We start from the raw sequence: 12,839 nt of genomic DNA on the forward strand, positions 1-12,839 counted from the left end.
GCAAGTCTCTTTAGACGCCTAGATTAGTGGAAATTCCAATTGATATCTATTTTGATCTATTGCAATACTTGCATCATGTTTTTTGATAATACGGTGCCAGTTTTTTTTAACCACCATGACAGTTTGTAATGATGCAGATAGTCATTTGTAATAAGGTGGCTGGTTCTCCTAATAAGGTGGCAAATTCTTGGTAATCAGCTCTCAGTGTCTGTGTCATAAGATACGAATTAGTTTTATAATAACCTGTTTCATGCTAGGTGAATATGGTCGAGGTTTGAACATCGAGAAAGAGAGCTTATCTCCGAAAGAACGTACCGAGTATGATCACGGTTGGAAACTGAATTCTTTCAATCAAATGGCCAGTGACAGGATTTCCGTACATCGGACATTGGCGGACTACCGAGAGGACGGGTAAGTGACGTCAGTTGCGGTGATAGATTCAAACAAAAAATTGAAAGCCTTTTTACAATTAATATTTCCATAATTCTTACAAATTTGACGCCACACAAATGCTATGGTAGCGCAGTCCCTTCAGGTCATTCAAGATTCCTTTAGTCAAAGATCGGCTGACATACATAATTTGATTATCGACAAAGTATCAACTAGCACAGCAAACGATTTGGATACTCAATTCATTTCTTCGTCTAGAACATTAACTGCGTGTTTTTTTTTTCAACATTATTGAAGACTGTCAACTGCTTTTCTTTGCATGAATCCAACAAGATTTCGTATTTTATATACTCTCTTAGTTCACTGAGTTAAGTCATTTCTGTTATTTTGTACGTCTTTAATTGTATTACGATGATTGACCCAATGTATCCGTTTTGATTAACGGCTGGTACACGAACTGTTTGCTTTCGACCTTATTCTGGGCGAGACTTCTAATTTTACACTTTATATTTTCTTGCAGGTGTGCGAAAATACAGTATCCGGAACTACCCGACACTTCCGTTATCATTTGTTTCCATAACGAGGCCATGTCAGTATTACTGCGCACAGTGCACAGTGTCCTGAACAGGTCGCCTGACAAACTGCTCACAGAGATAATCCTAGTGGACGACTTCTCAGACCAAGGTACCAGTGATCAGTTGAACTGATTCATTGCTAGCTCTTTCTGGAATAAACACTAAAAATAAACTGTGGCTTAAACAAATAATATATAAGTAGTTTTTGACGCAAACTTTTGATGAACATAGTTAAAATGAAGTTACCGAAGCTATTGTCTTATTAAAATCACTGTACAGTAGTCTCCTTTATGAATATTCCTGATTTGTACTATTTCAACCTGTGACATCGGTAAATATCACCATCTCATCCTCAATATGTGGACTGGCATTAAGTCTACAAACAACTTTGTCAATCAGTTCAATTTAACTGAAAAGTTAACTGGAAATCTTGTTCGTCGGTACATGAGAGTTTATTACCTTGCCCTGGCACATATGTGAAACCGAAGAAAGTAAAAGGGACATTAGCTTAGCTTTTGTTACAAGGAAGCAATACAGTTGCTTTATGCTTGATTCTGTTTTGTAATAAAATTAAACAGATAATTGACTATGGTTTCCTACATTACAAGACCACCTGAAGGCTCCCCTTGAGGCTTATATTGCTCGGCTTCCCAAGGTTAGGCTGGTGAGGACGGAGAAGAGAGAGGGGCTGGTCCGGGCGCGGCTCTTGGGGTACTCCTTGGCCAAGGGCACCGTGTTGACTTTCCTGGACTCTCATTGCGAATGTTCCGAAGGTGAGATTCCTAATGCTATCTGATGCTAGTATTATTGGGATGACTTAATTCGGTACATAAGAGCTTTTCATTTTGTACGAGGTTGGTCTGCTAAAGCATGTTTACTAATCAATCACTCGACCAGTCCAGTATTTTCAAATAATGAATTAACTACATTTTTTAAAATTAAAACTGAGCCCAGCCGGTTATTTTATTCTCATTTGTGTAATTCACTCACTCGCTTAAAAATCATTGAACGAACGTATATAGTAATTGGCGTATCGCCCGTAAAAACAATTATCGTGCCTTAGTCTTTAGGTCAGGTAATTGGGAATTCAAACCTGGTGTCTTCAACATAGAGGTTCACTAAGGCAGCACTATAAACATGGCTACAATACAACTCCCATAATTTGATGTATAAACCGTCAAATGACTTAATTCTGCTTAAACCATGGTGCTAGGGGGGCTGTAATTTGCTACTATTTATGCATTTACATTTTAACAATTAGAATAATTGTTTTAACTGAGGTAAACTGAAAAGAGGCCGTATTTCACCGGTTCGTGTGTTCATTTGCCAACAATCATACTATCGTCGGTGCTCTGGATTTACTCTCTATGCTGTACATCTTTTATAGTATTATATACTGCTGAGCGTAACGTTAAACTTCTAGTAATAAATTGTAAAACAGTCTAGAAACGTGTTTTTTTTTTCCCTTTTAGGTTGGCTGGAGCCACTGTTAGGCCCTATCGCTGAAGATCCCCAGACCGTCGTGGCTCCCATCATAGATTCTATCCTAGATAAAAGCATGGCTTACTTGAAAAGTGGCCGCTCTGCCGCTCACATCCCGATCGGTGTGTTCGACTGGAATCTTGTGTTCCACTGGGGTTATCTTCCTGAGAAAGACAAGAAACTCCGTAAAGACCCTCTAGAACCCGTCAAGTGAGAAACCATAGTTATTTTTGGGCTGCAACGTTATGGTGTCATGAATTCTATCATAAAAATAGAAAGTGCCATGTGAGTCGATTGACCACTACAACATGAATTTTTTTCTATTAGTGATCAAATAAATTTTATTATCAATGAGTAAGTTAATGAAGCTGGAAATAATGAGTTACGCATGTTTTTCGACTGAGAGATCAAACGTTAGTTAGTGCGTCAATTTTAAATAGTTCAGAATGTATCGTCTTAAAATTAAAATTCCAGGACTCCGACAATAGCTGGCGGTCTTTTCTCTATCGACCGTGAGTATTTCACGAAGATTGGGACGTACGACGCTGGAATGGACATCTGGGGTGGAGAAAACATAGAGATGTCGTTCAGAGTAGGTTATCTCCCTTGTTGATAGAATCTGGGTAAATGTCTTCCATTTAATCATTTTCAAGAAACCAGATCTTTAATAGACAAAACTTTTTTGAGTTAAATCTCAACATGGCATTGATGGTTTTTTTTCTCGGTTATTTAAGATGTTTTTTCCCCAGGAACTGAAACATCTGGACGAAAAAAATCGCGTGTTTGAATCAGGATCAGATGCTTTTTTTAAGGTCGGTAGTTTACCCCGGACATTTCAGCTTCTTCCACCTGTAAGTGAAAAATTGTTAAGTATGTCGTCGCATAAAAACGGAATTAATAAAGATTCAAATAAATCAAAAATGCTAAATTAGCCACATTGTTTTTGCTGTTGTAGGTATGGCTATGTGGAGGACGGTTGCTCATCGCTCCTTGTTCGCGTGTCGGTCATATTTTCCGGAAGACTTCACCGTATAACTCAATTCCGGGAAAAAACGTGTTTCAAAAAAATTCAATGCGAGCAGCAGAGGTTTGGCTTGATGAGTATAAACAGTATTACTACGAGAGATTCAACTATAGACTGGTAAGTTTGTACGACACAGCAGGGGACTTCACCGTCATTTTCGTGAAAAGTGCACCGATTAATGTTAATGGTCCTAGAGGAGTGTTAAAGTGAAAGACAACACTAATGTTTATGTCCCCTGAAAGTCCATTCAAAGTATCTTAAACGGCATTAAATATTTTTTTAGATTTTTTTCAACTCAGTGAAAGTTTAGTGAAACTTCATATTGTCACAGTTTCAGCACGTTTCCATTATCGACAGCAAGGTGACCTCACGTTTACTCTAGCTCTCTAACGTCGAAGGTATTTTCCGTATAATAGTCAAGTAGTAGCCTATATATGGCGGATAAAAGTTGTACACTTCGGCCGAAGGCAAGATAGCCGCCCCTCCCGAACCATTATACTGACACGGGTCAATCAATCGTTGCACTATCTCCCTCATGCTGAACGCCAAGCGAGGAATTTACTGTATTTATTTGATTGGTGTTTTACGCCGTACTCAACTGAAGGAGTTACAGCTTCCTCTTTTAAGGTCTTAGGTGTGAATCTACCCAGGATTAACCCTTGGTCTACTGCTCCCGTAGTTGGGGGGGGGGGGGGGGGGGGAGGAAAGCAACTCGGCTTGAACACGGCATTTCAGTAATTTCACGGTATTTTATAAAAGGAAATGGAAAAACATCATTCATATATGAGAAAGACGAAGGAGCAAACTTTAAATACTTCAGGTGTAATAAATTCAGAGAGAAAAAAATGTTACCATAAGATATAATTAATTTTCAGCGTTGTCCGGTGAGATGCCGTCTTCTCATTCCCATAAACCATCGGCACCCCTTATGAATATTGCACTGACTCTGACATTTGTTATTTAGAAACTGCTGCCTAAACGCTGACATGAACGACTAAAAATGTATTTGGGGAGATGAATACGGTTTGGGCCGAGAGAGTATGCTACTGTCTGACATAATTTTTTAAATCGTCGTAGGGATCCGTAAATGATACAGGTCTGCCCCACAACACTTTGTGAAATGACCCGTTGGCTACACGCAACTAAATCGTTATTCAGTGAAATCTCATTAAAATAATAAAGTATGATACTTTTAGAAAGCTTGAGTTTCCTGCTTTCGATTGAAATGTGTTTTAGCCAGGTGCTGTCCTGTTCTTTAATATGGTGACAATGGAACAGCAACATTGTACTTGTTTCCGTGAAAGTACTTTATTATACTTTTCGTATTAACAATTCACTTAAGTCTTTATATCAACAGACGCAATCAAAGTGCAACCGAGATACATATTTGGATTATTAACTACTTATATACTAGCATGGTACATGATTTGCATACTGATTTCCTTCACTCGTCCTAATTTACCACCTTGTATACTGGTGGCTTGTGTGATGATTTCCACAGGTAGTGCCTTTGTTGGTGCCTTTACCTGATTAACCTGGAATGAAGTGTTGTCCGTCTGGTCGGCTCAGAGTGTGCTTTGTACTATTTCTCCAGGTGGACTTCGGGGATGTATCAGAAAGGTTGGCGTTGAAGAAACGTCTCAAATGTCACCCGTTTGAGTGGTATCTGAACAATATTATTCCGGAGTTGTATGTGCCACGAGACACGACGGCCGGAGGAGAGGTAGTGGTTGTAATGAATCGATATAGGTTGAAGTGTGATACATGTACATATTTAATAATATGAAAGACAATAGCTTGGAGGGCCAAACCAGATCGGCGACGAAAATTTAATAGTTGTCACAAGTAACCGGATAAATCCAACCTCAGTTTATCCCAGTTAGGGTTTTATTATAACTGTTCATATAAATACTTATTTAAAAAAAAACTTTTTATTTTCAAATGCAGGACAAAGCTCCGTGGCTTAAGCATGGAAACAAAAACGTTAATGACAATATGGTAGATCTCACTGATCTACAGAATTATTCAAGTGTTATGTTGTCATTAAGTGCATTCTGTTTTTGCAAGAATTGCATTATGGTCTAGGAAGACCTCTCAACTTTGCTGGTGCAGAAGCCGACATATTATTTGACATAGACTTTTACTTTAGTGCCTGCTGGAGAGACCACATCCTTCAGATTTCTTCAAATCTAACTGAAATGATTCAGCGAGGCAATAAGGGAATTTCCAGTGATCTGAAAGATCTGCCAGACAATTATTTTATTGCATATACCATAGAAAATGTAAAAAGAAATGTGTGAAAAAAATTTTACAAAACGGTATTAAGAATATACAAAATTCGAGGAGCTGGGTGTTTGTGAATTTAGCAGGTTCACGGAGGATACGAGGTACTGTTTGTTCCTCCTAACAAGGACAAGACAAGTCATTGGTAACTTAAAGTCAACAAAAACTGTCTAACATCTTTGGAAAGTCACATGATACATTAGAACTTTTTACCTTGAGCTTCAAAAGAGAATGGTCTCAGAACTCCCGTATTGACAAACCAGACAAAGAGCTAGTTAAATAAAATAGTGATGTTTAGGACAAGGGAATATTCCAGGTGAAATCCTCAATCTTTCCTAAATCTTTGTATTTGCAGATCATCAACATGAAAGATGGAATATGCTTGGAGATCACGAGCAGGACTGTTCACGGTCCAGTGAATACGTACACTTGTCACGGACAAGGTGGAAACCAGGTGAGGAAACCTGAAGTTATCAGGTGAAAGGAGACAGTCGGTACGTACCCTGTAGACAAGTCAGGGTTGATGTGCGCCGAAATTGATCTTAACAGAAATCGTAGTCATTGCTTATTCCTCCTGTATATAGCTTAGATGCTAGTGCCGAAAATTGGCTTAGACCAGTCCGGGTTTCGAACCAACGACCTCAGTGTCAGGCACTTAATCGTCGGCAAAAGTACTGCTACAAAATCAGGGGGTATGTGGCAGGCAGACTTTACGTCCTAGTCAGTTTTCACCACAAGGATATGTGCTATATTCAGGTAGCATAATCCCTATTAAATGACAATAATACTGTAACTGAAAAATACTTTCTCACTGACAGGTACAAATCAAATAAAGCTTTAATTATGATTAAATGGAATACCAGCGGTGTTACAGATTTACAGTGCAATGCGACTAGTTTGTTTCATCACATTATCGAGGTGCCTTAATGACTTCTAAATAAAATGAAACATATAAATAAATGTAAAGTGAAATGTAGTGGCCATCCAATTTAAAAGACTTACATCATGGAGAGTAACAACAGATTAGAGACGATACACTTCGCGAATTGTTAGTAAATGGTCACTGAAAACGTTCTTATATTTACTTATTTATTTCATTGTTGATTTACGCAGTATTCAAGAATATTTCACTTACGCGACGACGGTCAGCATCATGGGGAGAGGAAGCCAGCATTAGCTGGACTTGAACTCACAGCGACGGTAAGAGGTAATATTAACCAAATTCGAACCGAGTGCGAAGTTCAAAGGCCGTATATCAGTGAGGATTCCTCATGTAACTCCCCAAATCAATCGTCTTTACTCTAAACACCTCTGAAATGACTTGTGTCAAATTAAATCCAACAAGAAAACTTTCTTTCAGTTCTGGTTGCTGACAACCGGCCATCAAATTCGCCGAGATGACCACTGCATGAGAGGAAACGGTAACGCAGTGGACGTCGAGCCGTGCGCTAAGAACAACACCGCGCAGCACTGGCTGTATCGAGAGGTGGTTATCTCCCTTGTTACTACCACTAACAGTATCTAAAATTACACACATTTTAGATACAATTTAGACATTTTAGTTGTCCTTGCGTTTATTAGAATTGGCATGAAAATGCTTCCTTCACTAAATCGCTGTGTTGTCATTACATTTGCTAAAGGCAAATGGAGAAACAGTTTCATGGTGTTTAAGTTATTGTAAAACCAGGGATGATTTAAACTAAACATACACCATCTCGGATGAGCTGTAAAAACTGGTAATAATATATGTGTCTGTCGATATCAACACTCTGTTCAACACGTTTTGCTACTTCGTCGCCACTTCACACTCCTAAAAAGTGCTTTGATTTATTTATTTACTTATTTGATTGGTGTTTTACGCCGTACTCAAGAATATTTCACTTATACGACGGCGGCCAGCATTATGGTGGGAGGAAACCGGACAGAGCCGAGGGAAAACCCACGACCATCCGCAGGTTGCTGAAAGACCTTCCCACGTACGGAAAAATGCTTTGAACTTATTAGTTAAATGGCAATGGAACAAGAATCTGAATTAGACAGGCACTTAGAATACAGTCAGTAGATATCCTACGAGAAGGTTATGGGGGTAAAAACATTGACTAATCAACCTTGTATTTCGCCCGTGTTGCTGTTGTATATGTCTTCCCAGAACTGTATACACACTGAGGTATAAACGAAGTTCGCGTCTGACATCAAATCATGCGCTAATCAAACCAGCATGTGCATTAAACATGAATATAATAAAAAACACTTGCATCATTTTTGCATCAGAATTTAAACAGAGCAGCGACGATTTAGAGAAAGCTGGCAAATGGTCACACATAACCGATGGAAAACGTCCTTTTGTCAGTTTACCTCAGGTAGGGTTTTATTCTAACTCTTCATGTAAATGCTTAAATAATGAAAAATTACACGCCCCCGGGGCCTAACACCATGGGTAAAGCAGAATTAAGTAAAAAAAAATGCAGCGATGTTAACTTCAATTTAGTAGACGTCACTACGTCTGCACGATGTGTTGTCTTCATATTTAACATCCATTAATATTAAAATGTTAACCTTCATTTCATTATTTCATTATTTCACAGGACGATACGCTATTCCACATCCAATCAGAATCGTGCATGGACCTACAGGACCGGAAGCCCGTACTGGCGAAATGTTCGGGGAACCGTAGTCAGAAATGGATGTGGAAAAGGCGGACACAGGCAGCTAATAGCGTCAAGGAGTCGTCCTTTCAACAAGCCATTTAGACAAAGTGTTCTTTTGGTGTCGGGTGAAGTCCAAGCGAAATGCCCCAAAGACACCCCAGACAGATGGCGTTAATTCTTAGCCAATCTAAACCCGAGCCAGAACTAGATCTTATAGGTGTGTTTCTGTCTGACGTCGGTTGTTGAGCAAGGGCAATTTGTTCCAAGGATGTTGGTGAATGTCGGAGTCGTCAAAGATGTGTGTAAGACTTGCCTGGGCTAGTAAAAACGGTTCAAACGACGAAGTCACGGGCTTTAACGTCCAAGTGCTTCTTGATTTCACCCTCCATAGCGTTGACCAGAATTTGATGATAACCACGCTTTCTTTGTACTGATGGTACTGATTGCTTTTCGGGCTAATGCTCAACACTGATGACAAAAACTTTCAAAGATTTACTTGGCAGGATCCGATAAAGTGACTTGGTGTGTTATAATGATGCTTCCGTGAGGAAAGACGGCTTTAACGTTTTCATGGATTATTTCTGTACAGGAAAAGAGTACAAAAAGGAAAACGTGACCTTATACAATGAATTTCACCAGAACGATGAAATGTTTAAACGCATAACTGTATTTAAAAAATTTAGAAAAAAAGTAAAAGTGTATATAAATACAGTTTTTCAGCCGACTTTTATAGTGACTTCTGTCTTTTTGTACACTTTCCAACCTATGATGTTTATATATGCACACCATGATGATAGATGACAGGTGAAACGTTACATATCGTGCAAGCGGCCACATGAGTCTAGTGTGTCAGCACTTCTCGCATCACCTTAATGAGCGCGTGACTTCCGTTGTCACAGAAATGTGATCAAATAATGGAGGCAAGTGTCTCAATAAATAATTGGTTTTGAATGCGGACAGATGTCTGTACATATGTGTATGTTTTAGGTTTTTAATCATATAACGGACGCTCTAGCCCGAACTGATCCAGGCATTTGTGACATAAATCATTACAACTAGTCATGTCATCGTACTGTGCACATGGGTTTGCACAGTGTGTGTTTTGTTTTTTCTTTTCTTCACGAAGTTCACCGATTCCCTCCCTCAAAGTTTTAATGGTATACTATAAATCAATTCGCTTTCACGGTACTTGTCTGTCGAGGCAACCGTTGTATTCGCCTAGAGAAAATAGGACTTGCGATTCTGGCGTTCAACACATCGATTCGTCTGAACACGGCTTATGAAATAGTTCCGTTTTTGTTCCACGTGTCTAATTGGATGAATAGATGCGGCAAATCGCATCCGTACAGAGACGCAGCTTTAAGCAGTCTTAAGGGCTTCACATATATCATTGCGCATAACATTTACATAGGACCGGCCCCGACAGTACAGTTGATAGAGCGTCCATTTGGGAGACGGTAGATCCAGGGTCAATCTTGGGTCCGGTCACACCTAAAATCTTAAAAGAGGAAGTTGTAACAGATCTACATTAAAGGGATAGCGCTCCCACTGGTTGACTGGTATCAGTATAGTGGCGCGGGCGGGGCGCCTTATTTGCCTTCGGTAAGGTCTTCTCAGTGAAGCAACACACTAAAAGCAACACAGCACATTACATGCACTCTAAGGACTACTTCATTGTCATATGACTGAAAAATTGTTCAGTACGGTGTTAAACTCCAGGTACTCAAATCATTCACATAGTCCCCTACTCGTGAAACATACAGACGTTGTAATTCCAGTATTTTAAACCGTTTTAAACCGTTCAGATTAAATTATGCGTGAAATAGGACATCCACTTTCTAATTCATTCTTTCACATCAATTTAGTGACGTAATTTGATATAATGGGTTACCCATTCTATATGCGTTATAAATATTACCAGGAGTGTAAAACTGAAGTTACTGACAACAATCAATTACCCAGTGGGAGGTAACTCGTACATATACTACATGATCATCTATACACTGAGCATCGCTATATATGTATGCATGCTTAGGGATACAACGTTGTACTCAACAAGTTTTCAGTCATAGGGCGACGAGGAGTCATTAGGTGTGTGTACATATAATGTGTCTTCTTGTGGCTTCTTTCAGTGTCGGCACAGAAGTATCATGCCGAAGACCAGATATGACCGCGTAATATTTAATCTCGTTTTTTTAAACCAGTTTCTGTCGTTTCTGTCGTTGGGATAATGTTTTTAATACTGCTGTTTTAAAACATCAGGTCTTAATATATTTTATACCGGTATTGACTAAGTTCACAGTTTTTGTTGAACATATTTTTGTTGTTCTCTTTTGAGGGAAATGGTTCGCATTGCACGGATATGAGCGTTGTTCTTGTACTGTTCAGGGAGGAGAATAATTTGTATTTTAACCCTATGGATGTTGTCTTCATTCTACATAATTAAAGAATGCTTTGTATTATACATGTATTGCCGACCTCTTGGATTAAACTATCGCTGTCTCTTTCTTAATCTGGACGAAGTGGCAAACTGAGTAACAGTTTTAATTACGGTTAATACACTAGCCAATTACTAGTCTCGCGATGCGCCACTCTTAGTTGCTACATCGATATGTTTGTGTATTGCTAAATATACAGGTTGAAGTAAACTGCCCTAAAAAAATACGGTGGTTTGCTCATCAAGTTTTATCTAATCCCCGAACACTTATCAACATAGTGATATGCAGTAAGCAAGTGCAAAGTGTGGACTTAAATCACATGAGTTAATCACATAAGACTTATATCACATGAGAAATTAAATTTCTTGTAACTGTAGGGTATGGGTCATGCCCCAGTAATAGCCGCGATAGCCGTGATAGCAACTGTAGCATATGTCCCTAAGTAAATATGTACACAAGCAGTTTGATCTGTTATCGCGAGTAACACTCTAGTACTCAACTTCCCTCGAAATCCGCATTGTGCAAATGGAACGTCCAAGAAAACCTTTCCGCTGAGATTTTGGTTAATCCGATTATGTGATTTTTCCGAATAAGGGCTTAACAGCAGCGGGCTCTAATCTGCTATACATGTCTGAAAACCTAGACACTCGGTCCAATGCTACGTACACAGTTTGTCAGTAGTATAGGCCTATAGGCGCAGAAGCCTTGCCTTTTCTTGGAGGTAGCGGTTCAAACCCGGCCTTGGAGAGGCAATTTTTAGACTGACCAGCTCTCACTGTCTGTGGGGTCATGCTGACAATAGAGGGTCGACGTCGACGAATGTGCGTGTGGTCGTGTGCGCAGCCTGGCGTGTGTTGAAGACCACGTGTCTTCCACCAATAGGGTAACTTACGCCGTTCACTCGGGTTTCCTCCAGTCGTACACGTGACTATCACGTCGAATTAAGTGAACAATTTCTGAGAGAGACATTAAACAACAATGGAATAAAATAAATAAACAAGGCGAATGTGTTCAGCTCAAACGTCCATGTATTTGCAAGCGGAGTTTCAATTCAATTCTAACTCTGTCGGTCTTAAATCGCTGTGTCTATAAAAAAACAAAGAAAAATGGCCCATTTGAGGTCATTTTTAGGTGTGTACATAATGAAGCTAAATTAGCATGACACCGTCAGAGATACGCAAAAGATTTTATTACACAATTTCAACTTAAATTGATACAGAATATTTCACTTATACAACATTATGGTGGGAGGAAACCGAGCAAAGGCTGGGGGAATCATACGCAGGTTGCTGGCAGGCTTTCCGTTGGATGATTAAAGAAATCAACAAACTGAAATTAGGTGATGTCTCATATTATGAAATTATGAAATTATATTTTGACCATTTTATACAAATATTTCAAAATATAAATTTATTTTAAACATTTACGTACAGACGACTCTTACACAGAGTCTGACGTTGTTAAGCAATTTCTACAAAATCACAGAAAATGACACTAAGTTGAAAAACCTAATACTGTAACTCTTCAACTTTTCGCATGTATGCAAGGCGTATATTCCAGCATATTCTGAAAGCATTATTCTGTGGAAACTGATAAAACTATACTTTTTGTGAAGCCCTGAAAATGGCCAATTTACCAACGTAGTTTAGTCCCCAAAATCAAATTAAAATGTGCATAAAATGCATTGAAAGTTGCTCTTTCACGTGCGAAATTGTGAAGGAATTAGTGTACACATTTTCATAAAATCAGTATCTCTTCGCTATAGACAAGCACAATACATTTAGCTAATAAGACAACCTAAATGAAGCTATCATACTATATTAAGTAGAACATCTTATCTTTCTGGGCAAAAATCACACAAATTCCTTTAATTTTTGGTTGCCCTCGGCTGACCACTTACTAACAATAATGTTTCTATTAAAAGCACATTCAACGGGAGTTAGTTGACTTTTATCCAAAGGGTGGTTTGTAACATTGGTGACACGCTCTGATTATGCAT

At 39.0% G+C, this 12,839-nt stretch overlaps 1 protein-coding gene across 1 annotated transcript; it reads left to right on the plus strand.

The window, feature by feature from the left end:
• Positions 1 to 284: 284 nt before the first annotated feature.
• LOC135477881 (polypeptide N-acetylgalactosaminyltransferase 5-like) lies at positions 285 to 9,024 on the plus strand. Its single transcript, XM_064758091.1, has 10 exons — positions 285 to 411; positions 911 to 1,074; positions 1,574 to 1,738; positions 2,438 to 2,657; positions 2,922 to 3,039; positions 3,403 to 3,588; positions 5,066 to 5,194; positions 6,110 to 6,208; positions 7,115 to 7,240; positions 8,340 to 9,024. The coding sequence occupies exons 1-10, from the start codon at positions 356 to 358 to the stop codon at positions 8,502 to 8,504; spliced, it is 1,428 nt and encodes a 475-aa protein (XP_064614161.1). The 5' UTR covers positions 285 to 355; the 3' UTR covers positions 8,505 to 9,024.
• The last annotated feature ends 3,815 nt before the right edge of the window (positions 9,025 to 12,839 follow it).

Source organism: Liolophura sinensis, chromosome 11 (genome assembly GCF_032854445.1).
Source record: "Liolophura sinensis isolate JHLJ2023 chromosome 11, CUHK_Ljap_v2, whole genome shotgun sequence".
Taxonomy (NCBI): Eukaryota; Metazoa; Mollusca; class Polyplacophora; order Chitonida; family Chitonidae; genus Liolophura; species Liolophura sinensis.

Bases quoted from the DNA above. Each gene is read 5' to 3' on its own strand.
- LOC135477881 (XM_064758091.1), top strand. From the start codon at position 356: ATGGCCAGTGACAGGATTTCCGTACATCGGACATTGGCGGACTACCGA. The intron at 2,658-2,921 runs GTGAGAAACCAT...TTAAAATTCCAG, and splicing joins GACCCTCTAGAACCCGTCAA to GACTCCGACAATAGCTGGCG. The intron at 7,241-8,339 runs GTGGTTATCTCC...ATTATTTCACAG, and splicing joins AGCACTGGCTGTATCGAGAG to GACGATACGCTATTCCACAT.